The sequence below is a fragment of the Oncorhynchus masou genome, unplaced genomic scaffold (genome assembly GCF_036934945.1).
Source record: "Oncorhynchus masou masou isolate Uvic2021 unplaced genomic scaffold, UVic_Omas_1.1 unplaced_scaffold_642, whole genome shotgun sequence".
NCBI lineage: Eukaryota > Metazoa > Chordata > Actinopteri > Salmoniformes > Salmonidae > Oncorhynchus > Oncorhynchus masou.
In genome coordinates this window covers 150,118-177,607 of record NW_027012854.1, presented here as the reverse complement: position 1 = coordinate 177,607, position 27,490 = coordinate 150,118, and the positions used below count along the sequence as shown (strand labels likewise).

Sequence of the window (27,490 nt, the reverse complement as noted above, 5' to 3'; positions counted from 1 at the left end):
AAAAAACAACATTAAAGTAGTTTGCAATATCAGTGGGTTTTGTGATGAACGAGCCATCGGATTCAATGAATGATGGAGCATTAATTTTTTCTCATCCCTCTCAACCATACCATTTTTCAATTCCTCATCAATTCACAGGTATTTAACCATTTTTAAAGTCATTTTATTAAAGCGTACTTATTAGTAACTCATGTGTCAAGTGCAGTGACTGGTTGCTCCTCATTACACACCACAGACCAGCAAATATTACACATTGGAATCACCACAGAACTCCTTATATGACCTCTTATACACTATAGTAGGCCCAGCCTGTCCTCTTATATACTATATTAGGCCCAGCCTGACCTCTTATACACTATATTAGGCCCAGCCTGTCCTCTTATACACTATATTAGGCCCAGCCTGTCCTCTTATATACTATATTAGGCCCAGCCTGACCTCTTATACACTATATTAGGCCCAGCCTGTCCTCTTATATACTATATTAGGCCCAGCCTGTCCTCTTATTCACTATATTAGGCCCAGCCTGTCCTCTTATACACTATATTAGGCCCAGCCTGTCCTCTTATACACTATATTAGGCCCAGCCTGACCTCTTATACACTATATTAGGCCCAGCCTGTCCTCTTATATACTATATTAGGCCCAGCCTGTCCTCTTATACACTATATTAGGCCCAGCCTGTCCTCTTATATACTATATTAGGCCTAGCCTGTCCTCTTATATACTATATTAGGCCCAGCCTGTCCTCTTATACACTATATTAGGCCCAGCCTGTCCTCTTATACACTATATTAGGCCCAGCCTGTCCTCTTATACACTATATTAGGCCCAGCCTGTCCTCTTATATACTATATTAGGCCCAGCCTGTCCTCTTATTTCCTATATTAGGCCCAGCCTGTCCTCTTATATACTATATTAGGCCCAGCCTGTCCTCTTATATACTATATTAGGCCCAGCCTGTCCTCTTATACACTATATTAGGCCCAGCCTGTCCTCTTATACACTATATTAGGCCCAGCCTGTCCTCTTATACACTATATTAGGCCCAGCCTGTCCTCTTATACACTATATTAGGCCCAGCCTGTCCTCTTATACACTATATTAGGCCCAGCCTGTCCTCTTATACACTATATTAGGCCCAGCCTGTCCTCTTATATACTATATTAGGCCCAGCCTGTCCTCTTATTCACTATATTAGGCCCAGCCTGTCCTCTTATACACTATAGTAGGCCCAGCCTGTCCTCTTATACACTATATTAGGCCCAGCCTGTCCTCTTATACACTATATTAGGCCCAGCCTGTCCTCTTATACACTATATTAGGCCCAGCCTGTCCTCTTATACACTATATTAGGCCCAGCCTGTCCTCTTATTCACTATAGTAGGCCCAGCCTGTCCTCTTATATACTATAGTAGGCCCAGCCTGTCCTCTTATACACTATGTTAGGCCCAGCCTGACCTCTTATACACTATATTAGGCCCAGCCTGTCCTCTTATACACTATATTAGGCCCAGCCTGTCCTCTTATACACTATATTAGGCCCAGCCTGACCTCTTATACACTATATTAGGCCCAGCCTTTGGAACTTTGGTTTTCCTAGATATGGTTACTATATTGTGATCACTACATCATATGGATTTGGATACTGCTTTAGAGCAAAATAGTAAAGATGTGATCAATACATGTTGATAATTTAATGCCTGTGCTGTTTGTAACTACCCTGGTAGGTTGATCAGTAACCTGAACCAGGTTGCAGGCACTAGTTACCAGTTTGAAGCTTTCTCTTGAGTCGGCAGCCGGATGAATGACAGTCAATATTTAAATCACCCAGAAAATACATTTCTCTATTGAAATCACATACATTATCAAACATTTCACATGTTAACCAGATACTGACTGTTAGCACTTGCTGGTCTATAGCAGCTTCCCACCAGAATGGGCTTTAGGTGAGGCAGGGGAACCATTTTGCTTCAACAGACATGAGATCCATGAGATTCAACAGACATGAGATTCAACAGACATGAGATCCATGAGATTCAACAGACATGAGATCCATGAGTTCCATTTGACATGAGATCCATGAGATTCAACAGACATGAGATCCATTTGACATGAGATCTTCTCTAAGCTATACAGGAATATGACTCTAAACATAAACGGCAACACCTCCACCATTGGCATTCCTGTCTCTTCTGAAATTGCTGAAACCATTTATTGCTACTACTGTCTCATCAAAGGTACTACCGTAATTGCTGGAATATTAAGCGCACCTGAATATAAACCGCACCCACTGAATTATTAATAAATATGTATTTTGTACATAAATAAGCCGCACATGTCTATAAGCCGCAGGTGCCTACCGGTACATTGAAACAAATGAACTTTACACAGCCTTTAAACGAAACACGTCTTGTAACAAAAATAAATAGGCTTTAACGAAACACGGCTTGTAACAAAATTTAAATCAGTAGCCTACCAAGAAAGTCATTGGTCACCATCTTCCTCCTCCTGTGCACTGAAACCACTGAAGTCATCTCCTTCGGTGTCGGAGTTGAATAGCCTCAGAATTGCTTCATCCGATGTTGGATCGTTTTCATTGTCGCTCTCGTCACTTTCATCCGGAGGCAAATTCCCCGCTGAGCTCATGCTGCCCCTTCAACACGCAGCAGTCCAGCCTTTCGAAACCCGTTGATGATAGTGGATTTTTTGACAATGCTCCACGCTGTCAGGACCCACTGGCAGACTTGACCATAAGATGCTCTTCGCCTGCGGCCCGTTTTAGTGAAGGATTTCTCCCCATTTGTCATCCAAGCCTCCCACTGAACAATGAGCGCCACCTTAAATGCACGATTTACACTGATGTCGAGTGGCTGCAAATACTTTGGGCCATCTGCTTTTCTTCCCTCTGAAAGGTTTTGTTGTCTTTTTTGCACTGAGTCAGTTCCTCACGCTGCTGTTTCCAACGTCTTATCATCGACTCATTAAGGCCAAGCTCCCATGCAGCAGCTCTATTTCCTTTTCCAACAGCCAGATCGATCGCCTTCAAATTGAACGCTGCATCATATGCATTTCTACGTGTATTTGCCATGATGAGGGTGACAAAATGACTACCGTAATCAGAATGATGGGAAGTTTGAGCGCGCTCGATTTACCTCACATTATGTGATGGTGCTCAGTTTTTTGGGGGCATGAATCTTGTGAAAGCGGGAAAAATCCATAAATTAGCCGCGTCATTGTATAAACCGCGAGGTTCAAAGCGTGGGAATAAAGTAGCGGCTCATAGTCAGGAAATTACGGTACCAGTGAGTCTCAGGGACAGTCAGAAAGTTACCTATTTCATGAACCTTGTTTCTTAGGCTACAATGTGAATGTGGGCTATTTTTAACACTTTTCTGGGATTTCTTGATTGTTTTTATTGCTTTACTGGGAGGCTTATCAGAGGTAGACATGACTGGGGTATTTATATTGGAGCTGATAGTGCAGGGTGAGCCTTCACACAGTGGACTTCCTACTAGGGCAAACCGCTTCAGTGCTAACAGTCTAACTCAAATCAAATCAAATGTATTTATATAGCCTTTCATATATCAGCTTATATCTCAAAGTGCTGTACAGAAACCCAGCCTAAAATCCCAAACAGCAAGCAATGCAGGTGTAGAAGCACGGTGGCTAGGAAAAACTACCTAGAAAGGCCAAAACCTAGGAAGAAACCTAGAGAGGAACCAGGCTATGTGGGGTGGCCTGTCCTCTTCTGGCTGTGCCGGGTGGAGATTATAACAGAACATGGCCAAGATGTTCAAATATTCATAAATGACCAGCATGGTCAAATAATAATAAGGCAGAACAGTTGAAACTGGAGCAGCAGCACGTTCAGGTGGACTGGGGACAGCAAGGAGTCATCATGTCAGGTAGTCCTGGGGCATGGTCCTAGGGCTCAGGTCCTCCGAGAGAGAGAAAGAAAGAGAATTAGAGAGAGCATATGTGGGGTGGCCAGTCCTCTTCTGGCTGTGCCGGGTGGAACCCCCTGCTAGGTACACTGAGTCCCTAATGGAACCCCCTGCTAGGGACACTGAGTCCCTAATGGAACCCCCTTCGAGGGACACTGAGTCCCTAATGGAACCCCCTTCGAGGGACACTGAGTCCCTAATGGCGCGACCCCCTGCTAGGGACACTGAGTCACTATACAGGTTAAACATTGTGCACTATATATATGGGTTACCATTCGGAAGTCACTCTCTCTCTCTGACTTCGCCTCATTGATCAGACAACCTGTTTTTATTGTAAAACTATCAATGTTCATGGATCACAAAGACGCCTGATAATATTCTCCCTTTTCACAAGTCAGACTCAGAACTGATATCTGAGCTAAAGATAAGGAACAGTTGACCAGATGGGGTTTAGTTTAGGAGCACAGAGCATTATTTAGAGAAGGAACAGTTGATCAGATGGGGTTTAGTTTAGGAGCACACAGCATTATTTAGAGAAGGAACAGTTGACCAGATGGGGTTTAGTTTAGGAGCACACAGCATTATTTAGAGAAGGAACAGTTGACCAGATGGGGTTTAGTTTAGGAGCACAGAGCATTATTTAGAGAAGGAACAGTTGATCAGATGGGGTTTAGTTTAGGAGCACACAGCATTATTTAGAGAAGGAACAGTTGACCAGATGGGGTTTAGTTTAGGAGCACAGAGCATTATTTAGAGAAGGAACAGTTGATCAGATGGGGTTTAGTTTAGGAGCACAGAGCATTATTTAGAGAAGGAACAGTTGACCAGATGGGGTTTAGTTTAGGAGCACAGAGCATTATTTAGAGAAGGAACAGTTGACCAGATGGGGTTTAGTTTAGGAGCACAGAGCATTATTTAGAGAAGGAACAGTTGATCAGATGGGGTTTAGTTTAGGAGCACACAGCATTATTTAGAGAAGGAACAGTTGACCAGATGGGGTTTAGTTTAGGAGCACACAGCATTATTTAGAGAAGGAACAGTTGATCAGATGGGGTTTAGTTTAGGAGCACACAGCATTATTTAGAGAAGGAACAGTTGATCAGATGGGGTTTAGTTTAGGAGCACACAGCATTATTTAGAGAAGGAACAGTTGATCAGATGGGGTTTAGTTTAGGAGCACACAGCATTATTTAGAGAAGGAACAGTTGACCAGATGGGGTTTAGTTTAGGAGCACACAGCATTATTTAGAGAAGGAACAGTTGACCAGATGGGGTTTAGTTTAGGAGCACACAGCATTATTTAGAGAAGGAACAGTTGACCAGATGGGGTTTAGTTTAAGAGCACACAGCATTATTTAGAGAAGGAACAGTTGACCAGATGGGGTTTAGTTTAGGAGCACACAGCATTATTTAGAGAAGGAACAGTTGACCAGATGGGGTTTAGTTTAGGAGCACACAACATTATTTAGAGAAGGAACAGTTGACCAGATGGGGGTTTAGTTCAGGAGCACACAGCATTATTTAGAGAAGGAACAGTTGACCAGATGGTGTTTAGTTTAGGAGCACACAGCATTATTTAGAGAAGGAACAGTTGACCAGATGGGGTTTAGTTTAGGAGCACACAGCATTATTTAGAGAAGGAACAGTTGACCAGATGGGGGTTTAGTTTAAGTTCCTCAGTGTGTTTCTGTCCCCCTGTCTCCTCAGTGTGTTTCTGTCTCCTCAGTGTGTTTCTGTCTCCTCAGTGTGTTTCTGTCTCCTCAGTGTGTTTGTCTCCTCAGTGTGTTTCTGTCTCCTCAGTGTCTTTCTGTCTCCTCAGTGGGTTTCTGTCTCCTCAGTGGGTTTCTGTCTCCTCAGTGTGTTTCTGTCTCCTCAGTGTCTTTCTGTCTCCTCAGTGTCTTTCTGTCTCCTCAGTGGGTTTCTGTCTCCTCAGTGGGTTTCTGTCTCCTCAGTGTATTTCTGTCTCCTCAGTGTGTTTCTGTCCCCCTGTCTCCTCAGTGTCTTTCTGTCTCCTCAGTGTGTTTCTGTCTCCTCAGTGTATTTCTGTCTCCTCAGTGTATTTCTGTCTCCTCAGTGTGTTTCTGTCCCCCTGTCTCCTCAGTGTCTTTCTGTCTCCTCAGTGTCTTTCTGTCTCCTCAGTGTGTTTCTGTCACCTCAGTGTGTTCCTGTCTCCTCAGTGTGCTTCTGTCCCCCTGTCTCCTCAGTGTGTTTCTGTCTCCTCAGTGTGTTTCTGTCTCCTCAGTGTATTTCTGTCTCCTCAGTGTCTTTCTGTCTCCTCAGTGTCTTTCTGTCTCCTCAGTGTGTTTCTGTCTCCTCAGTGTGTTCCTGTCTCCTCAGTGTGCTTCTGTCCCCCTGTCTCCTCAGTGTGCTTCTGTCCCCCTGTCTCCTCAGTGTGTTTCTGTCCCCCTGTCTCCTCAGTGTGTTTCTGTCCCCCTGTCTCCTCAGTGTGTTTCAGTGTGTTTCTGTCTCCTCAGTGTCTCTGTGTCTCTGACTCCATATTGTCTCTGTGTCTCTGACTCCATATTGTCTCTGACTCCACAGTGTCTCTGTGTCCTTGTGTCTCTGACTCCACAGTGCCTCTGTGTCTCTGACTCCATATTGTCTCTGACTCCACAGTGTCTCTGTGTCTCTGACTCCACAGTGTCTCTGTGTCTCTGACTCCACAGTGTCTCTGTGTCTCTGACTCGACTGTGTCTCTGTGTCTCTGACTCCAGTGTCTCTGTGTCTCTGACTCCACTGTGTCTCTGTGTTTCTGTGTCTTTGACTCCACAGTGTCTCTGTGTCTTTGACTCCACAGTGTCTCTGTGTCTCTGACTCCACAGTGTCTCTGTGTCTCTGACTCCACAGTGTCTCTGTGTCTCTGACTCCACTGTGTCTCTGTGTCTCTGACTCTACTGTGACTCCACTCTGTTGACAACAGTGTTTCTCTTTCTCTCTCCTCTAGCTCCCAACCTGAAGGGCCGGCCTCGGAAAAAGAAGCTGTCCGTCTCGCAACGCTGCGACTCCCAGAATACACCAGCAGGCAAGGAGACGTGCAACACAGAGGGAAAGGCCCCTGACAAGGTACAGCATCTGATAGCAATAGCATTAGCACTGGTCTCTGGGCCCCCAGGTATAGCATTTATTATTATTTAGTAATTGATTAGGATCCCCAAGACTACTAACGCAGAAGCTACTCTTCCTGGGGTCCACATAAAACAGAACATGACATAATACAGACCATTGGTATACACTAACTCTAGGACTGAACTACATAGGTTTAAAACAATACGTTCACACCGACACACACCTTGACATTCAGCCAGCTCACAGATACAGTTTCACATTCAGCCAGCTCACAGATACAGTTTCACATTCAGCCAGCTCACACATACAGTTTCACATTCAGCCAGCTCACAGATACAGATTCACATTCAGCCAGCTCACAGATACAGATTCACATTCAGCCAGCTCACAGATACAGTTTCACATTCAGCCAGCTCACAGATACAGTTTCACATTCAGCCAGCTCACACATACAGTTTCACATTCAGCCAGCTCACAGATACAGATTCACATTCAGCCAGCTCACAGATACAGATTCACATTCAGCCAGCTCACAGATACAGTTTCACATTCAGCCAGCTCACACATACAGTTTCACATTCAGCCAGCTCACAGATACAGATTCACATTCAGCCAGCTCACAGATACAGATTCACATTCAGCCAGCTCACAGATACAGTTTCACATTCAGCCAGCTCACAGATACAGTTTCACATTCAGCCAGCTCACACATACAGTTTCACATTCAGCCAGCTCACAGTCAGCTCACACATACAGTTTCACATTCAGCCAGCTCACAGCCAGCTCACACATACAGTTTCACATTCAGCCTGATAGTAATAGCGTAAACCATGGCAATAACAACAGCGATAGCATTAGCGAAAACATTAGCGCTAGCGATAGCTTTATCAAAAGCGATATTTTAACGATATTTTAATTTTCACAGATACAGTTTCACATTCAACCAGCCCACACATACAGTTTCACATTCAGCCAGCTCACAGATACAGATTCACATCCAGCCAGCTCACACATACAGTTTCACATTCAGCCAGCTCACAGATACAGTTTCACATTCAGCCAGCTCACAGATACAGATTCACATTCAGCCAGCTCACACATACAGTTTCACATTCAGCCAGCTCACAGATACAGATTCACATTCAGCCAGCTCACAGATACAGATTCACATTCAGCCAGCTCACGGATACAGATTCACATTCAGCCAGCTCACAGATACAGATTCACATTCAGCCAGCTCACAGATACAGATTCACATTCAGCCAGCTCACACATACAGTTTCACATTCAGCCAGCTCACAGATACAGTTTCACATTCAGCCAGCTCACAGATACAGATTCACATTCAGCCAGCTCACAGATACAGATTCACATTCAGCCAGCTCACAGATACAGATTCACATTCAGCCAGCTCACAGATACAGATTCACATTCAGCCAGCTCACAGATACAGTTTCACATTCAGCCAGCTCACACATACAGTTTCACATTCAGCCAGCTCACAGATACAGATTCACATTCAGCCAGCTCACAGATACAGATTCACATTCAGCCAGCTCACAGATACAGTTTCACATTCAGCCAGCTCACACATACAGTTTCACATTCAGCCAGCTCACAGATACAGATTCACATTCAGCCAGCTCACAGATACAGATTCACATTCAGCCAGCTCACAGATACAGTTTCACATTCAGCCAGCTCACAGATACAGTTTCACATTCAGCCAGCTCACACATACAGTTTCACATTCAGCCAGCTCACAGCCAGCTCACACATACAGTTTCACATTCAGCCAGCTCACAGCCAGCTCACACATACAGTTTCACATTCAGCCAGCTCACAGATACAGTTTCACATTCAGCCAGCTCACAGATACAGTTTCACATTCAGCCAGCTCACACATACAGTTTCACATTCAGCCAGCTCACAGTCAGCTCACACATACAGTTTCACATTCAGCCAGCTCACAGCCAGCTCACACATACAGTTTCACATTCAGCCTGCTCACAGCCAGCTCACACATACAGTTTCACATTCAGTCAGCTCACACATACAGTTTCACATTCAGTCAGCTCACAGATACAGTTTCACATTCAGCCTGCTCACAGCCAGCTCACACATACAGTTTCACATTCAGTCAGCTCACACATACAGTTTCACATTCAGCCAGCTCACAGATACAGTTTCACATTCAGCCAGCTCACAGATACAGTTTCACATTCAGCCAGCTCACACATACAGTTTCACATTCAGCCAGCTCACAGTCAGCTCACACATACAGTTTCACATTCAGCCAGCTCACAGATACAGTTTCACATTCAGCCAGCTCACACATACAGTTTCACATTCAGCCAGCTCACAGATACAGTTTCACATTGAGCCTGCTCACAGCCAGCTCACACATACAGTTTCACATTCAGCCAGCTCACAGATACAGTTTCACATTCAGCCAGCTCACAGATACAGTTTCACATTCAACCAGCCCACACATACAGTTTCACATTCAGCCAGCTCACAGATACAGATTCACATCCAGCCAGCTCACACATACAGTTTCACATTCAGCCAGCTCACAGATACAGTTTCACATTCAGCCAGCTCACAGATACAGATTCACATTCAGCCAGCTCACACATACAGTTTCACATTCAGCCAGCTCACAGATACAGATTCACATTCAGCCAGCTCACAGATACAGATTCACATTCAGCCAGCTCACGGATACAGATTCACATTCAGCCAGCTCACAGATACAGATTCACATTCAGCCAGCTCACAGATACAGATTCACATTCAGCCAGCTCACACATACAGTTTCACATTCAGCCAGCTCACAGATACAGTTTCACATTCAGCCAGCTCACAGATACAGATTCACATTCAGCCAGCTCACAGATACAGATTCACATTCAGCCAGCTCACAGATACAGATTCACATTCAGCCTGCTCACAGATACAGATTCACATTCAGCCAGCTCACAGATACAGATTCACATTCAGCCAGCTCACAGATACAGATTCACATTCAGCCAGCTCACAGATACAGATTCACATTCAGCCAGCTCACACATACAGTTTCACATTCAGCCAGCTCACAGATACAGATTCACATTCAGCCAGCTCACAGATACAGATTCACATTCAGCCAGCTCACAGATACAGATTCACATTCAGCCTGCTCACAGATACAGTTTCACATTCAGCCAGCTCACAGATACAGTTTCACATTCAGCCAGCTCACAGATACAGATTCACATTCAGCCAGCTCACAGATACAGATTCACATTCAGCCAGCTCACAGATACAGATTCACATTCAGCCAGCTCACAGATACAGATTCACATTCAGCCTGCTCACAGATACAGTTTCACATTCAGCCAGCTCACAGATACAGATTCACATTCAGCCAGCTCACAGATACAGTTTCACATTCAGCCAGCTCACAGCCAGCTCACACATACAGATTCACATTCAGCCAGCTCACACATACAGATTCACATTCAGCCAGCTCACCGATACAGTTTCCCGTTCAGCCAGCTCACACATACAGTTCCACTATCCTGCTTATCTGAAACACACAAAACAGTGTACCGGGGGAGCTTCACATTTTGTCCCATTCAGCTCATAAACAGTGTACCGGGGGAGCTTCACATTTTGTCCCATTCAGCTCATAAACAGTGTACCGGGGGAGCTTCACATTTTGTCCCATTCAGCTCATAAACAGTGTACCGGGGGAGCTTCACATTTTGTCCCATTCAGCTCATAAACAGTGTACCGGAGAGCTTCACATTTTGTCCCTTTCAGCTCATAAACAGTGTACCGGGGGAGCTTCACATTTTGTCCCATTCAGCTCATAAACAGTGTACCCGAGAGCTTCACATTTTGTCCCTTTCAGCTCATAAACAGTGTACCGGGGGAGCTTCACATTTTGTCCCATTCAGCTCATAAACAGTGTACCGGGGAGCTTCACATTTTGTCCCATTCAGCTCATAAACAGTGTACCGGGGGAGCTTCACATTTTGTCCCATTCAGCTCATAAACAGTGTACCGGAGAGCTTCACATTTTGTCCCTTTCAGCTCATAAACAGTGTACCGGGGGAGCTTCACATTTTGTCCCATTCAGCTCATAAACAGTGTACCGGGGAGCTTCACATTTTGTCCCATTCAGCTCATAAACAGTGTACCGGGGAGCTTCACATTTTGTCCCATTCAGCTCATAAACAGTGTACCGGGGAGCTTCACATTTTGTCCCTTTCAGCTCATAAACAGTGTACCGGGGAGCTTCACATTTTGTCCCATTCAGCTCATAAACAGTGTACCGGGGAGCTTCACATTTTGTCCCATTCAGCTCATAAACAGTGTACCGGGGGAGCTTCACATTTTGTCCCATTCAGCTCATAAACAGTGTACCGGGGGAGCTTCACATTTTGTCCCATTCAGCTCATAAACAGTGTACCGGGGAGCTTCACATTTTGTCCCATTCAGCTCATAAACAGTGTACCGGGGAGCTTCACATTTTGTCCCATTCAGCTCATAAACAGTGTACCGGGGGAGCTTCACATTTTGTCCCTTTCAGCTCATAAACAGTGTACCGGGGGAGCTTCACATTTTGTCCCATTCAGCTCATAAACAGTGTACCGGGGAGCTTCACATTTTGTCCCATTCAGCTCATAAACAGTGTACCGGAGAGCTTCACATTTTGTCCCATTCAGCTCATAAACAGTGTACCGGGGGAGCTTCACATTTTGTCCCTTTCAGCTCATAAACAGTGTACCGGGGAGCTTCACATTTTGTCCCATTCAGCTCATAAACAGTGTACCGGAGAGCTTCACATTTTGTCCCATTCAGCTCATAAACTGTGTACCGGGGGAGCTTCACATTTTGTCCCATTCAGCTCATAAACAGTGTACCGGAGAGCTTCACATTTTGTCCCATTCAGCTCATAAACAGTGTACCGGGGGAGCTTCACATTTTGTCCCATTCAGCTCATAAACAGTGTACCGGAGAGCTTCACATTTTGTCCCATTCAGCTCATAAACAGTGTACCGGGGGAGCTTCACATTTTGTCCCATTCAGCTCATAAACAGTGTACCAGGGGAGTTTCACATTTTGTCCCATTCAGCTCATAAACAGTGTACCGGGGGAGCTTCACATTTTGTCCCATTCTGCTCATAAACAGTGTACCGGGGGAGCTTCACATTTTGTCCCTTTCAGCTCATAAACAGTGTACCGGGGGAGCTTCACATTTTGTCCCATTCAGCTCATAAACAGTGTACCGGGGGAGCTTCACATTTTGTCCCATTCAGCTCATAAACAGTGTACCAGGGGAGTTTCACATATTGTCCTTCACTCCCATTCAGCTCCCAAGTAAAAAGGCAATTGCTCATAGCGTGGAACTGAGAAAAATGGCTTTTATTTACCTTGGTTTCACAGTAGCTCTATGCAGTTACTGCTAACATGACCTCCATTTTCTCTGAAACGCAATATAATAGAGGCAGGATACTTGTCCACATGATTAAGCATGTATTTAATGTAGCAAAAAAATATATTAACTCATTTTCGACCAAATGAGCAGTTACTGCCTTTTTGCTTGGTAGGGCAGAATACCTTTAATGATAGTAATAGCGTAAACCATGGCAATAACAACAGCGATAGCATTAGCGAAAACATTAGCGCTAGCGATAGCTTTATCAAAAGCGATATTTTAACGATAGTGTAAGCAATAGCATTAGCGTTAGCAATAGGTTTAGCCTCTATTGGGGCTCCAGGTATAGTATTAGTTAGCGAAAGCCTCAGTGGGCCTCTCTCTCCCTCTCTACTCCACAGAGGCTGATCTCCAGACTATCTCTCTCCTCTTGGCCCAGACCCAGCTGGGCATCATATTGGTTTCTCAAATGATATTTGGTTTCTCAAATGACTGCCTCGCCTGGTTTGCCAACTACTTCTCAGATAGAGTTCAGTGTGTCAAATCGGAGGACCTGTTCTCCGGACCTCTGGCAGTTTCTATGGGGGTGCCACAGGGTTCAATTCTCGGGCCGACTCTTTTCTCTGTATACATCAATGATGTTGCTCTTGCTGCTGGTGATTCTCTGATCCACCTCTATGCAGACGACACCATTCTGTATACATCTGGCCCTTCTTTGGACACTGTGTTAAAAACCTGTTGTGACTAGGGGGCAGTATTTTCATTTTTGGAGAAAAAAACGTTCCCGTAGTAAACGGGATATTTTGTCAGGACAAGATGCTAGAATATGCATATAATTGACAGCTTAGGATAGAAAACACTCTAAAGTTTCCAAAACTGTAAAAAATATTATCTGTGAGTATAACAGAACTAATGTTGCAGGCGAAAGCCTGAGAAAAATCCAATCAAAAAGTGCCTCATGTTTTGAAAGCGCTGCGTTCCTATGCGTCCCTATTGAGCAGTGAATGGGCTATCAACCAGATTACTATTTCTCCGTATTCCCGAAGGTGTCTACAGCATTGTGATGTAGTTTTACGCATTTATGTTGAAGAATACCCGTAAGCGGCTACATTGCGCAAGTGGTCACCTGATCGCTCCCAGAGAGATTATCGCGTAAAATACAGAGGTAGCCATTACTCCAATCGGTCATACTGAAAAACGAATTGTCCCAATGGATATATTATATTATCGAATAGATATTTGAAAAACACCTTGAGGATTGATTATAAACAACGTTTGCCATGTTTCTGTCGATATTATGGAGCTAATTTGGAATCTTTTTCACTGTTTTCGTGACTGCAATTTCAGGGCGATTTCTCAGCCAAACGTGAAGAACAAACGGAGCTATTTCGCCTACAAAAATGATATTTTTGGAAAAAAAGGAACATTTGCTATCTAACTGGGAGTCTCGTGAGTTAAAAACATCCGAAGCTCATCAAAGGTAAACGATTTAATTTGATTGCTTTTCTGATTTCCGTGACCAAGTTACCTGCTGCTAGCTGGACAAAATGCTATGCTAGGCTATCGATAAACTTACACAAATGCTTGTCTAGCTTTGGCTGTAAAGCATATTTTAAAAATCTGAGATGACAGGGTCATTAACAAAAGGCTAAGCTGTGTCTCAATATATTTCATTTGTGATTTTCATGAATAGGAATATTTTCTAGGAATATTTATGTCCGTTGCGTTATGCTAATTAGTGTCAGGCAATGATTACGCTCCCTCATGCGGGATGGGGAGTCATTAGAGGTTAACTAAATTTGCGGTTTTAAATGTTTTTGTTGCTATAACAGCCTCCACTCTTTCCACTAGATGTTGGAACATTTCTGTCTTTGTCCTTCTCTGTTCTCATGTCCTTCTCTGTCCTCTGTGTCTTCAGGTGAAGCCTGAGTCCAAGGCAGTGCTGTCCAGGTGGCCTAAAGGAATCAGTAGAGGCAGCAGCTGCTGTAAGAGGGTCTCCCCTAAAGGAAGAACAGGGGGAGGAGGTGAGGAGTGTCCTGATGAACAGGCCTTCCTAGTAGCTCTGTATAAATACATGAAGGAGAGGAGGACGCCCATAGAGAGGATCCCCTACCTGGGCTTCAAACAGAGTAAGTAGAAACCTCCTTCTTTTACTGCCTCTATCTTTCTGGAGCCAACACCTCTGTTTTCTCACTAGATGCTGTCAGTCTGTCTGTCAGGCCACCAGGGTCAGGTGCTGCTGTGTCAACATGGTATCAACCCTGCATTGAGTCCAGGAACAACGATGCTAACATGTGGCAGCACAGCAGAACAGAACACAGCAGAACGGAACAGAGCAGAACACAGCTGAGCAGAACAGAGCTGAACAGAGCAGAACACATCTGAGCAGAACAGAGCAGAACACATCTGAGCAGAACACATCTGAGCAGCACACAGCTGAGCAGAACACAGCAGAGCAGAACACATCTGAGCAGAACAGAGCAGAACACATCTGAGCAGAACAGAGCAGAACACATCTGAGCAGAACAGAGCAGAACACATCTGAGCAGAACAGAGTAGAACACATCTGAGCAGAACAGAGCAGAACACATCTGAGCAGAACAGAGCAGAACACAGCTGAGCAGAGCAGAGCAGAACAGAGCAGATCAGAACACAGCAGAGCAGAACACAGCTGAGCAGAACACAGCAGAGCAGAACAGAGCAGAACAGAGCAGAGCGGAAAAGGAGGATATGGGGGTAGAATAAGAGAGAGGAGGAGAGGAGGATATGGGGGTAGAATAGGGGAGAGGAAGGGAAGAGGATGGCGAGAAAGAGGAGGAGAGGAGGATATGGGGATACAATAGGGGAGAGGAAGAGAGGAGGTTTGAGAGAGAGGAGGAGAGGAGGATATGGGGATACAATAGGGGAGAGGAGGTTTGAGAGAGAGGAGGAGAGAAGGATATGGGGTAGAATAGGGGAGAGGAAGGGAGGAGGATGGCGAGAAAGAGGAGGAGAGGAGGATATGGGGATACAATAGGGGAGAGGAAGAGAGGAGGTTTGAGAGAGAGGAGGAGAGAAGGATATGGGGGTAGAATAAGGGAGAGAGAAGGCCATCATGACAAATGCATGGCATCCTGATGAAAGCCAGATTGATCCTCTGGAGTCCATCAGTAATATTCCTTTTAGAGAATGTCATTGACAGACACTACAGTATGGAATTGTCCTGTACATTGTAATTAATATGTTATTAATACTGTATTAAAAACAGGTTTTTCATGTAAGAAGTGTTGATATCTCAAAAACCTTTAAATCCCTTTTGAATGTTGTAGGTATGACTGACTGACTGTTGTAGAGACAGAACATTACAACTGGGTTTGTCTTGGTGTTACTGTCTTATTGATCGTTGGATAGACAGAACATTACAACTGGGTTTGTCTTGGTGTTATTGATCGTTGTATAGACAGAACATTACAACTGGGTTTGTCTTGGTGCTATTGTCTTATTGATCGTTGTATAGACAGAACATTACAACTGGGTTTGTCTTGGTGCTATTGTCTTATTGATCGTTGTATAGACAGAACATTACAACTGGGTTTGTCTTGGTGCTATTGTCTTATTGATCGTTGTATAGACAGAACATTATAACTGGGTTTGTCTTGGTGTTATTGTCTTATTGATCGTTGTATAGACAGAACATTATAACTGGGTTTGTCTTGGTGCTATTGTCTTATTGATCGTTGTATAGACAGAACATTACAACTGGGTTTGTCTTGGTGTTACTGTCTTATTGATCGTTGTATAGACAGAACATTACAACTGGGTTTGTCTTGGTCTTATTGATCGTTGTATAGACAGAACATTACAACTGGGTTTGTCTTGGTGCTACTGTCTTATTGATCGTTGTATAGACAGAACATTACAACTGGGTTTGTCTTGGTGCTATTGTCTTATTGATCGTTGTATAGACAGAACATTACAACTGGGTTTGTCTTGGTGTTATTGTCTTATTGATCGTTGTATAGACAGAACATTACAACTGGGTTTGTCTTGGTGCTATTGTCTTATTGATCGTTGTATAGACAGAACATTACAACTGGGTTTGTTTTGGTGTTATTGTCTTATTGATCATTGTATAGACAGAACATTACAACTGGGTTTGTCTTGGTGCTATTGTCTTATTGATCGTTGTATAGACAGAACATTACAACTGGGTTTGTCTTGGTGTTATTGTCTTATTGATCGTTGTATAGACAGAACATTACAACTGGGTTTGTCTTGGTCTTATTGATCGTTGTATAGACAGAACATTACAACTGGGTTTGTCTTGGTGCTATTGTCTTATTGATCGTTGTATAGACAGAACATTATAACAGGGTTTGTTTTGGTGTTATTGTCTTATTGATCGTTGTATAGACAGAACATTACAACTGGGTTTGTCTTGGTGCTATTGTCTTATTGATCGTTGTATAGACAGAACATTACAACTGGGTTTGTCTTGGTGTTATTGTCTTATTGATCGTTGTATAGACAGAACATTACAACTGGGTTTGTCTTGGTGTTATTGTCTTATTGATCGTTGTATAGGTTTGTCTTGGTGTTATTGATCGTTGTATAGACAGAACATTACAACTGGGTTTGTCTTGGTGTTACAGTCTTATTGATCGTTGTATAGGTTTGTCTTGGTGTTATTGTCTTATTGATCTCACTATTATTGTCCCTCTAACAGTAAACCTTTGGAACATGTTTCAAGCAGCAGAGACCCTTGGAGGATATGAACTGGTAAGTGATTTCTCAGTCTAAATAATGGTGAAATAAAGGGTTTCTATAGCTTTATGTTTGTCCCTCAGTGTTTCCTCTGACACTGTCATCGCCACGCCTATTTCTGACCTTTTTAAACCTCTCTCTCCTTTCTGGGGAGGTTCCCATTGCTTGGAAGGCAGCCACAGTTCGTCCTTTATTTTAAGGGGGAGATCAAGCCGATCCTAACTGTTATAAGCCTATTTCTATTTTGTTCTGTTTATCAAACGTGTTGGAGAAACTTAATCAACAATCAACTGACTGGCTTTCTTGATGTCTATAGTATTCTCTCGGGTATGCAATCTGGTTTCCACTCAGGATATGGATGCGTCACTGCAACCTTAAAGGTCCTCAATGATTTCACCATTGCCCTTGATTATAAGCAATGTTGTGCTACTATTTTTATTGACTTGGCCAATGCTTTTGATACGGTAGACAATCCATTCTTGTGGATCGGCTAAGGAGTATTGGTGTCTCTGAGGGGTCATTGGCCTGGTTTGCTAACTACCACTGTCAAAGAGTGCAGTGTATAAAGTCAGAACATCTGTGGTCTCAGCCACTGCCCGTCACCAAGGGAGTACCCCAAGGCTCGATCCTAGGCCCCACTCTCTTCTCAATTTACATCAACAACATAGCTCAGGCAGTAGGAAGCTCTCTCATCCATTTATATGCAGATGATACACTTATACTCAGCTGGCCCCTCCCTGGATTTTGTGTTAAATTCTCTACAACAAAGCTTTCTTAGTGTCCAACAAGCTTTCTCTGCCCTTAACCTTGTCCTGAACACCTCCAAAACAAAGGTCATGTGTTTTGGTAGGAAGAATGCCCCTCTCCCCACAGGTGTTATTACTACCTCTGAGGGTTTAGAGCTTGAGGTAGTCACCTCATACAAGTACTTGGGAGTATGGCTAGATGATATCAAAGCTGCAGGCTAAAGTTAAATCTAGACTTGGTTTCCTCTATCGTAATCGTTCCTCTTTCACCCCAGCTGCCAAACTAACCCTGATTCAGATGACCATCCTGCCCATGCTAGATTACGGAGACATCATATATAGATCGGCAGGTAAGGGTGCTCTCGAGCGGCTAGATGTTCTTTACCATTCGGCCATCAGATTTGCCACCAATGCTCCTTATAGGACACATCACTGCTCTCTATACTCCTCTGTAAACTGGTCATCTCTGTTACCCGGAGCAAAACACACTGGTTGATGCTTATTTAGAAAACCCTCTTAGGCCTCCCTCCCCCTATCTGAGATATCTACTGCAGCCCTCATCCTCCACATACAACACCCATTCTGCCAGTCATATTCTGTTAAAGGTCCCCAAAGCACACACATCCCTGGGTCACTCCTCTTTTCAGTTCGCTGCAACTAGTGACGAGCTGCAACAAACACTCAAACTGGACAGTTTTATCTCAATCTCCTCATTCAAAGACTCAATCATAGACACTCTTACTGACAGTTGTGGCTGCTTTGTGTGATGTATAGTTGTCTCTACCTTCGTGCCCTTTGTGCTGTTGTCTGTGCCCAATAATGTTTGTACCATGTTTTGTGCTGCTACCATGTTGTGTTGCTACCATGTTGTGTTGCTACCATGTTGGTGTTATGTTGTGTTGCTACCATGCTGTTTTGTCATGTGTTGCTGCCTTGCTAGGTTATTGTCTTAGGTCTCTATGTAGTGTTGTGTTATCACTCTTGTTGTGATGTGTGTTTTGTGCTATTTATATTGTATTTATTTATTCATTTTAATCCCAGACCCCCCGCAAGAGGCCTTTTGGTAGACCGTCATTGTAAATAAGAATTTGTTCTTAACTGACTTGCCTAGTTAAATTAAAAAAATGTCAAGAACATCTCAAATAAACAAAGAGAAACGACAGTCCACCATTAATTTAAGACATGGTCAGTCAATACGGAAAATATCAAGAACTTTTAAGGTTTCTTCAAGTGCAGTCTTAAAATATATTTTGATTTGTTGAACACTGTTTTGGTTACTACTTGATTCCATATGTGTTATTTCATAGTTTTGATGTCTTCACTATTATTCTACAATGTTGAAAATGGTAAAAATAAAGAAAAATCCTTGAATGAGAAGGTGTGTCCAATCATTTGACTGGTACTGTGTATATATATTATTTGTATTATTGTTTAATTAGCTTCTCTTTTTGACCTGCACTGTTGGAGCTCAGAGCAACAGAATATCACTGTACCCTGCGATTATATCTGCGACCCTCTACATGTGACTAACAAACTTGTCAAATCTAATATGTAATAAAAGTTTCAGAGGAACATGATGTCATTGGAAACAGTCACATCCCACCATGATCCAATTCAGTTGTGGCCTGCATCCCAAATAGCCCCCTACTCCCTGTATATAGCCCGTAGGGACCAGGTCAACAGTAGTTCACTATAAGGGAATAGGGGCTGAGAGGCTGTAGCTCAGCTGGTGTTGAACTGAGACTGACATACTTAAAACCATCTCTCTGTCTCTCTGCCTCTCTCTCTCTCTGTCTCTCTCTGTCTCTCTCTGTCTCTCTCTGCCTCTCTCTCTCTCTGTCTCTCTCTGTCTCTCTCTGTCTCTCTCTGTCTCTCTGCCTCTCTCTCTCTCTGTCTCTCTCTGTCTCTCTCTGTCAATTCAATTCAATTCAAGGGCTTTATTGGCATGGGAAACATGTGTTAACATTGCCAAAGCAAGTAAGGTAGATAATATATAAAGTGAATATATAAAGTGAAATAAACAATAAAAATTAACAGTAAACGTCACACATACAGAAGTTTCATTACAAACGTGGATATCAATCATACAATATCAATCATATTGTCATTTATTCACAATTCAGTTTAAGTCTTAGTTGTCTGATGACATTGAATGTTCTGAATGTACTCACAAAAAATGTCAGATATCGCTAGCTATGCTAAAATGCTAAAATGCTAATATATTGATAGCTATGCTAATATGTTAGGGTCCAGCTGTTTTCTAACCCTGTCATTGTCCCCCTGTGTCATCAGATCACATCGCGCCGACAGTGGAAACATGTTTATGACGAGTTAGGAGGAAACCCAGGAAGCACCAGCGCTGCAACCTGCACCAGACGACACTATGAAAGGTCTCTATATTAAACATGTCCCCTACTATACCTGTATACATAGACACTATGAAAGGTCTCTATATTAAACATGTCCCCTACTATACCTGTATACATAGACGCTATGAAAGGTCTCTATATTAAACATGTCCCCTACTATACCTGTATACATAGACACTATGAAAGGTCTCTATATTAAACATGTCCCCTACTATACCTGTATACATAGACACTATGAAAGGTCTCTATATTAAACATGTCCCCTACCCTACCTGTATACATAGACACTATGAAAGGTCTCTATATTAAACATGTCCCCTACTATACCTGTATACATAGACACTATGAAAGGTCTCTATATTAAACATGTCCCCTACTATACCTGTATACATAGACACTATGAAAGGTCTCTATATTAAACATGTCCCCTACTATACCTGTATACATAGACACTATGAAAGGTCTCTATATTAAACATGTCCCCTACCCTACCTGTATACATAGACACTATGAAAGGTCTCTATATTAAACATGTCCCCTACTATACCTGTATACATAGACACTATGAAAGGTCTCTATATTAAACATGTCCCCTACCCTACCTGTATACATAGACACTATGAAAGGTCTCTATATTAAACATGTCCCCTACAATACCTGTATACATAGACACTATGAAAGGTCTCTATATTGAACATGTCCCCTACTATACCTGTATACATAGACACTATGAAAGGTCTCTATATTAAACATGTCACCTACTATACCTGTATACATAGACACTATGAAAGGTCTCTATATTAAACATGTCCCCTACTATACCTGTATACATAGACACTATGAAAGGTCTCTATATTAAACATGTCCCCTACTATACCTGTATACATAGACACTATGAAAGGTCTCTATATTGAACATGTCCCCTACTATACCTGTATACATAGACACTATGAAAGGTCTCTATATTAAACATGTCCCCTACCCTACCTGTATACATAGACACTATGAAATGTACTCTAACTGTACTGTATTAATGTACTGCATTAATGATTTGACAGTATGGTACATATTAGGAGAACCGTTTGAATCATGACAGGCAGAGAATGATTCATACAGTATGGTACATATTAGGAGAACCGTTTGACTCATGACAGGCAGAGAATGATTCCTACAGTATGGTACATATTAGGAGGACATTTTGACTCTTTCTGGTACTGTAGTTGGTACCATGGAGGATCCAGTCTCAGACCAGTTATTAGTACTGTAGTTGGTACCATATAGAGGATACAGTCTCAGACCAGTTATTAGTACTGTAGTTGGTACCATGGAGGATCCAGTCTCATACCAGTTATTAGTACTGTAGTTGGTACCATGGAGGATCCAGTCTCAGACCAGTTATTAGTACTGTAGTTGGTACCATGGAGGATCCAGTCTCAGACCAGTTATTAGTACTGTAGTTGGTACCATATAGAGGATCCAGTCTCAGACCAGTTATTAGTACTGTAGTTGGTACCATGGAGGATCCAGTCTCATACCAGTTATTAGTACTGTAGTTGGTACCATGGAGGATACAGTCTCAGACCAGTTATTAGTACTGTAGTTGGTACCATATAGAGGATCCAGTCTCAGACCAGTTATTAGTACTGTAGTTGGTACCATATAGAGGATCAGTCTCAGACCAGTTATTAGTACTGTAGTTGGTACCATATAGAGGATCCAGTCTCAGACCAGTTATTAGTACTGTAGTTGGTACCATATAGAGGATCCAGTCTCAGACCAGTTATTAGTACTGTAGTTGGTACCATATAGAGGATCCAGTCTCAGACCAGTTATTAGTACTGTAGTTGGTACCATATAGAGTATCCAGTCTCAGACCAGTTATTAGTACTGTAGTTGGTACCATGGAGGATCCAGTCTCAGACCAGTTATTAGTACTGTAGTTGGTACCATGGAGGATCCAGTCTCAGACCAGTTATTAGTACTGTAGTTGGTACCATATAGAGGATCCAGTCTCAGACCAGTTATTAGTACTGTAGTTGGTACCATATAGAGGATCCAGTCTCAGACCAGTTATTAGTACTGTAGTTGGTACCATATAGAGGATACAGTCTCAGACCAGTTATTAGTACTGTAGTTGGTACCATGGAGGATCCAGTCTCAGACCAGTTATTAGTACTGTAGTTGGTACCATGGAGGATCCAGTCTCAGACCAGTTATTAGTACTGTAGTTGGTACCATATAGAGGATCCAGTCTCAGACCAGTTATTAGTACTGTAGTTGGTACCATATAGAGGATCCAGTCTCAGACCAGTTATTAGTACTGTAGTTGGTACCATGGAGGATCCAGTCTCAGACCAGTTATTAGTACTGTAGTTGGTACCATGGAGGATCCAGTCTCAGACCAGTTATTAGTACTGTAGTTGGTACCATGGAGGATCCAGTCTCAGACCAGTTATTAGTACTGTAGTTGGTACCATATAGAGGATCCAGTCTCAGACCAGTTATTAGTACTGTAGTTGGTACCATATAGAGGATCCAGTCTCAGACCAGTTATTAGTACTGTAGTTGGTACCATGGAGGATCCAGTCTCAGACCAGTTATTAGTACTGTAGTTGGTACCATATAGAGGATCCAGTCTCAGACCAGTTATTAGTACTGTAGTTGGTACCATAGAGTATCCAGTCTCAGACCAGTTATTAGTACTGTAGTTGGTACCATATAGAGGATCCAGTCTCAGACCAGTTATTAGTACTGTAGTTGGTACCATGGAGGATACAGTCTCAGACCAGTTATTAGTACTGTAGTTGGTACCATATAGAGGATCCAGTCTCAGACCAGTTATTAGTACTGTAGTTGGTACCATAGAGTATCCAGTCTCAGACCAGTTATTAGTACTGTAGTTGGTACCATATAGAGGATCCAGTCTCAGACCAGTTATTAGTACTGTAGTTGGTACCATATAGAGGATCCAGTCTCATACCAGTTATTAGTACTGTAGTTGGTACCATGGAGGATACAGTCTCAGACCAGTTATTAGTACTGTAGTTGGTACCATATAGAGGATCCAGTCTCAGACCAGTTATTAGTACTGTAGTTGGTACCATATAGAGGATCCAGTCTCAGACCAGTTATTAGTACTGTAGTTGGTACCATATAGAGGATCCAGTCTCAGACCAGTTATTAGTACTGTAGTTGGTACCATGGAGGATACAGTCTCAGACCAGTTATTAGTACTGTAGTTGGTACCATGGAGGATCCAGTCTCATACCAGTTATTAGTACTGTAGTTGGTATAAGTGTTAGGGCTCTATGGCTGGGCGTCAGTGTTAGGGCTCTATGGCTGGGTGTCAGTGTTAGGGCTCTATGGCTGGGTGTCAGTGTTAGGGCTCTATGGCTGGGTGTCAGTGTTAGGGCTCTATGGCTGGGTGTCAGTGTATCAGTGTTAGGGCTCTATGGTTGGCTGTCAGTGTTAGGGCTCTATGGCTGGGTGTCAGTGTTAGGCTCTATGGCTGGGTGTCAGTGTATCAGTGTTAGGACTCTATGGCTGGGTGTCAATGTTAGGGCTCTATGGCTGGGTGTCAGTGTTCGGGCTCTATGGTTGCGTGTCAGTGTATCAGTGTTAGGGCTCTATGGTTGGGTGTCAGTGTTAGGGCTCTATGGCTGGGTGTCAGTGTTAGGGCTCTATGGCTGGGTGTCAGTGTGTCAGTGTTAGGGCTCTCTGGCTGGGTGTCAGTGTGTCAGTGTTAGGACTCTCTGGCTGGGTATCAGTGTATCAGTGTTAGGACTCTATGGCTGGGTATCAGTGTATCAGTGTTAGGGCTCTATGGCTGGGTGTCAGTGTGTCAGTGTTAGGGCTCTATGGCTGGGTGTCAGTGTTAGGGCTCTATGGCTGGGTATCAGTGTGTCAGTGTTAGGGCTCTATGGCTGGGTGTCAGTGTTAGGGCTCTATGGCTGGGTGTCAGTGTTAGGGCTCTATGGCTGGGTGTCAGTGTTAGGGCTCTATGGCTGGTTATCAGTGTATCAGTGTTAGGGCTCTATGGCTGGGTGTCAGTGTTCGGGCTCTATGGCTGGGTATCAGTGTGTCAGTGTTAGGGCTCTATGGCTGGGTGTCAGTGTGTCAGTGTTAGGACTCTATGGCTGGGTGTCAGTGTGTCAGTGTTAGGGCTCTATGGCTGGGTGTCAGTGTATCAGTGTTAGGGCTCTATGGCTGGGTGTCAGTGTTAGGGCTCTATGGCTGGGTGTCAGTGTTAGGGCTCTATGGCTGGGTGTCAGTGTATCAGTGTTAGGGCTCTATGGTTGGCTGTCAGTGTTAGGGCTCTATGGCTGGGTGTCAGTGTTAGGGCTCTATGGCTGGGTGTCAGTGTATCAGTGTTAGGACTCTATGGCTGGGTGTCAGTGTTAGGGCTCTATGGCTGGGTGTCAGTGTTAGGGCTCTATGGCTGGGTGTCAGTGTTAGGGCTCTATGGCTGGGTGTCAGTGTTAGGGCTCTATGGCTGGGTGTCAGTGTTAGGGCTCTATGGCTGGGTGTCAGTGTATCAGTGTTAGGGCTCTATGGTTGGCTGTCAGTGTTAGGGCTCTATGGCTGGGTGTCAGTGTTAGGGCTCTATGGCTGGGTGTCAGTGTATCAGTGTTAGGACTCTATGGCTGGGTGTCAGTGTTAGGGCTCTATGGCTGGGTGTCAGTGTTCGGGCTCTATGGTTGCGTGTCAGTGTATCAGTGTTAGGGCTCTATGGTTGGGTGTCAGTGTTAGGGCTCTATGGCTGGGTGTCAGTGTTAGGGCTCTATGGCTGGGTGTCAGTGTGTCAGTGTTAGGGCTCTCTGGCTGGGTGTCAGTGTGTCAGTGTTAGGACTCTCTGGCTGGGTATCAGTGTATCAGTGTTAGGACTCTATGGCTGGGTATCAGTGTATCAGTGTTAGGGCTCTATGGCTGGGTGTCAGTGTATCAGTGTTAGGGCTCTATGGCTGGGTGTCAGTGTTAGGGCTCTATGGCTGGGTATCAGTGTGTCAGTGTTAGGGCTCTATGGCTGGGTGTCAGTGTTAGGGCTCTATGGCTGGGTGTCAGTGTTAGGGCTCTATGGCTGGGTGTCAGTGTTAGGGCTCTATGGCTGGTTATCAGTGTATCAGTGTTAGGGCTCTATGGCTGGGTGTCAGTGTTCGGGCTCTATGGCTGGGTATCAGTGTGTCAGTGTTAGGACTCTATGGCTGGGTGTCAGTGTGTCAGTGTTAGGGCTCTATGGCTGGGTGTCAGTGTATCAGTGTTAGGGCTCTATGGCTGGGTGTCAGTGTTAGGGCTCTATGGCTGGGTATCAGTGTGTCAGTGTTCGGACTCTATGGCTGGGTGTCAGTGTTAGGGCTCTCTGGCTGGGTGTCAGTGTATCAGTGTTAGGGCTCTATGGTTGGCTGTCAGTGTTAGGGCTCTATGGCTGGGTGTCAGTGTTAGGGCTCTATGGCTGGGTGTCAGTGTATCAGTGTTAGGACTCTATGGCTGGGTGTCAGTGTTAGGGCTCTATGGCTGGGTGTCAGTGTTCGGGCTCTATGGTTGCGTGTCAGTGTATCAGTGTTAGGGCTCTATGGTTGGGTGTCAGTGTTAGGGCTCTATGGCTGGGTGTCAGTGTTAGGGCTCTATGGCTGGGTTTCAGTGTATCAGTGTTAGGGCTCTATGGCTGGGTGTCAGTGTGTCAGTGTTAGGGCTCTATGGCTGGGTGTCAGTGTTAGGACTCTATGGCTGGGTGTCAGTGTTCGGGCTCTATGGCTGGGTGTCAGTGTTAGGGCTCTATGGCTGGGTATCAGTGTATCAGTGTTAGGGCTCTCTGGCTGGGTGTCAGTGTATCAGTGTTAGGGCTCTATGGCTGGGTATCAGTGTATCAGTGTTAGGGCTCTATGGCTGGGTGTCAGTGTTAGGACTCTATGGCTGGGTATCAGTGTATCAGTGTTAGGGCTCTATGGCTGGGTGTCAGTGTGTCAGTGTTAGGGCTCTATGGCTGGGTATCAGTGTGTCAGTGTTAGGGCTCTATGGCTGGGTGTCAGTGTTCGGGCTCTATGGCTGGGTGTCAGTGTTAGGGCTCTCTGTCTGGGTGTCAGTGTATCAGTGTTAGGTCTCTATGGCTGGGTGTCAGTGTTAGGACTCTATGGCTGGGTGTCAGTGTATCAGTGTTAGGGCTCTATGGCTGGGTGTCAGTGAATCAGTGTTAGGGCTCTCTGGCTGGGTGTCAGTGCATCAGTGTTAGGGCTCTATGGCTGGGTATCAGTGTATCAGTGTTCGGGCTCTATGGCTGGGTGTCAGTGTTAGGACTCTATGGCTGGGTATCAGTGTATCAGTGTTAGGGCTCTATGGCTGGGTGTCAGTGTATCAGTGTTAGGGCTCTCTGGCTGGGTGTCAGTGCATCAGTGTTAGGGCTCTATGGCTGGGTGTCAGTGTATCAGTGTTCGGGCTCTATGGCTGGGTGTCAGTGTTCGGGCTCTATGGCTGGGTGTCAGTGTTAGGGCTCTATGGCTGGGTGTCAGTGTTAGGGCTCTATGGCTGGGTGTCAGTTTTAGGGCTCTATGGCTGGGTATCAGTGTGTCAGTGTTAGGGCTCTCTGGCTGGGTGTCAGTGTATCAGTGTTAGGGCTCTATGGCTCGGTGTCAGTGTTAGGGCTCTATGGCTGGGTGTCAGTGTTAGGGCTCTATGGCTGGGTGTCAGTGTATCAGTGTTAGGGCTCTATGGCTCGGTGTCAGTGTGTCAGTGTTAGGGTTCTATGCCTGGTGTCAGTGTTAGGTTAAATATGTGTCTATAGATATAATCAGTTACTTAAATGGTGTCAGCAGCTGACAGCAGAGACTCAGACTGTTGCTGGTTCTGGCCACATTCCTCCCTCCCTCCTTCCCCCCTTCCTTCCCTCCCTCCCTCATAAAGGATCATTTAATTGTGGCGATCCTGTTCTTGGCTCTAGCTCTGACCAGCTGTAGCGTTGTTATGTCAGTCATACAGATTTTCAGCTCAACCAAACGTCACACACATTAAAACCTCTCAGACCCTGTTGAACTCTTAAAAGCATCAAAAGCAAGGGAATATTTCACAATGAGCCAATCTGGAAAGCAAAGATTAGTATGTGGCTGTTGTGTCCATACATGGAAATCCGTTGAATACATGGACATATTGGGAATGTGGAAAGAACGGGAAAATAGTTGTAGTCATAAATGATCTTATCTC

At 44.2% G+C, this 27,490-nt stretch overlaps 1 protein-coding gene across 1 annotated transcript in view; it reads left to right on the top strand.

Annotated features, from left to right (window-relative positions):
* The window catches only part of LOC135536597 (AT-rich interactive domain-containing protein 5B-like), a 61,569-nt gene that overhangs the window by 18,136 nt on the left and 15,943 nt on the right, over nucleotides 1-27,490 (top strand). Inside the window, exons 3-6 of the mRNA XM_064962882.1 lie at nucleotides 6,892-7,010; nucleotides 14,360-14,570; nucleotides 17,147-17,199; nucleotides 20,223-20,320. Coding sequence (XP_064818954.1) covers nucleotides 6,892-7,010; nucleotides 14,360-14,570; nucleotides 17,147-17,199; nucleotides 20,223-20,320 — 481 coding nt within the window. The remainder of the gene's footprint in view (nucleotides 1-6,891; nucleotides 7,011-14,359; nucleotides 14,571-17,146; nucleotides 17,200-20,222; nucleotides 20,321-27,490) is intronic.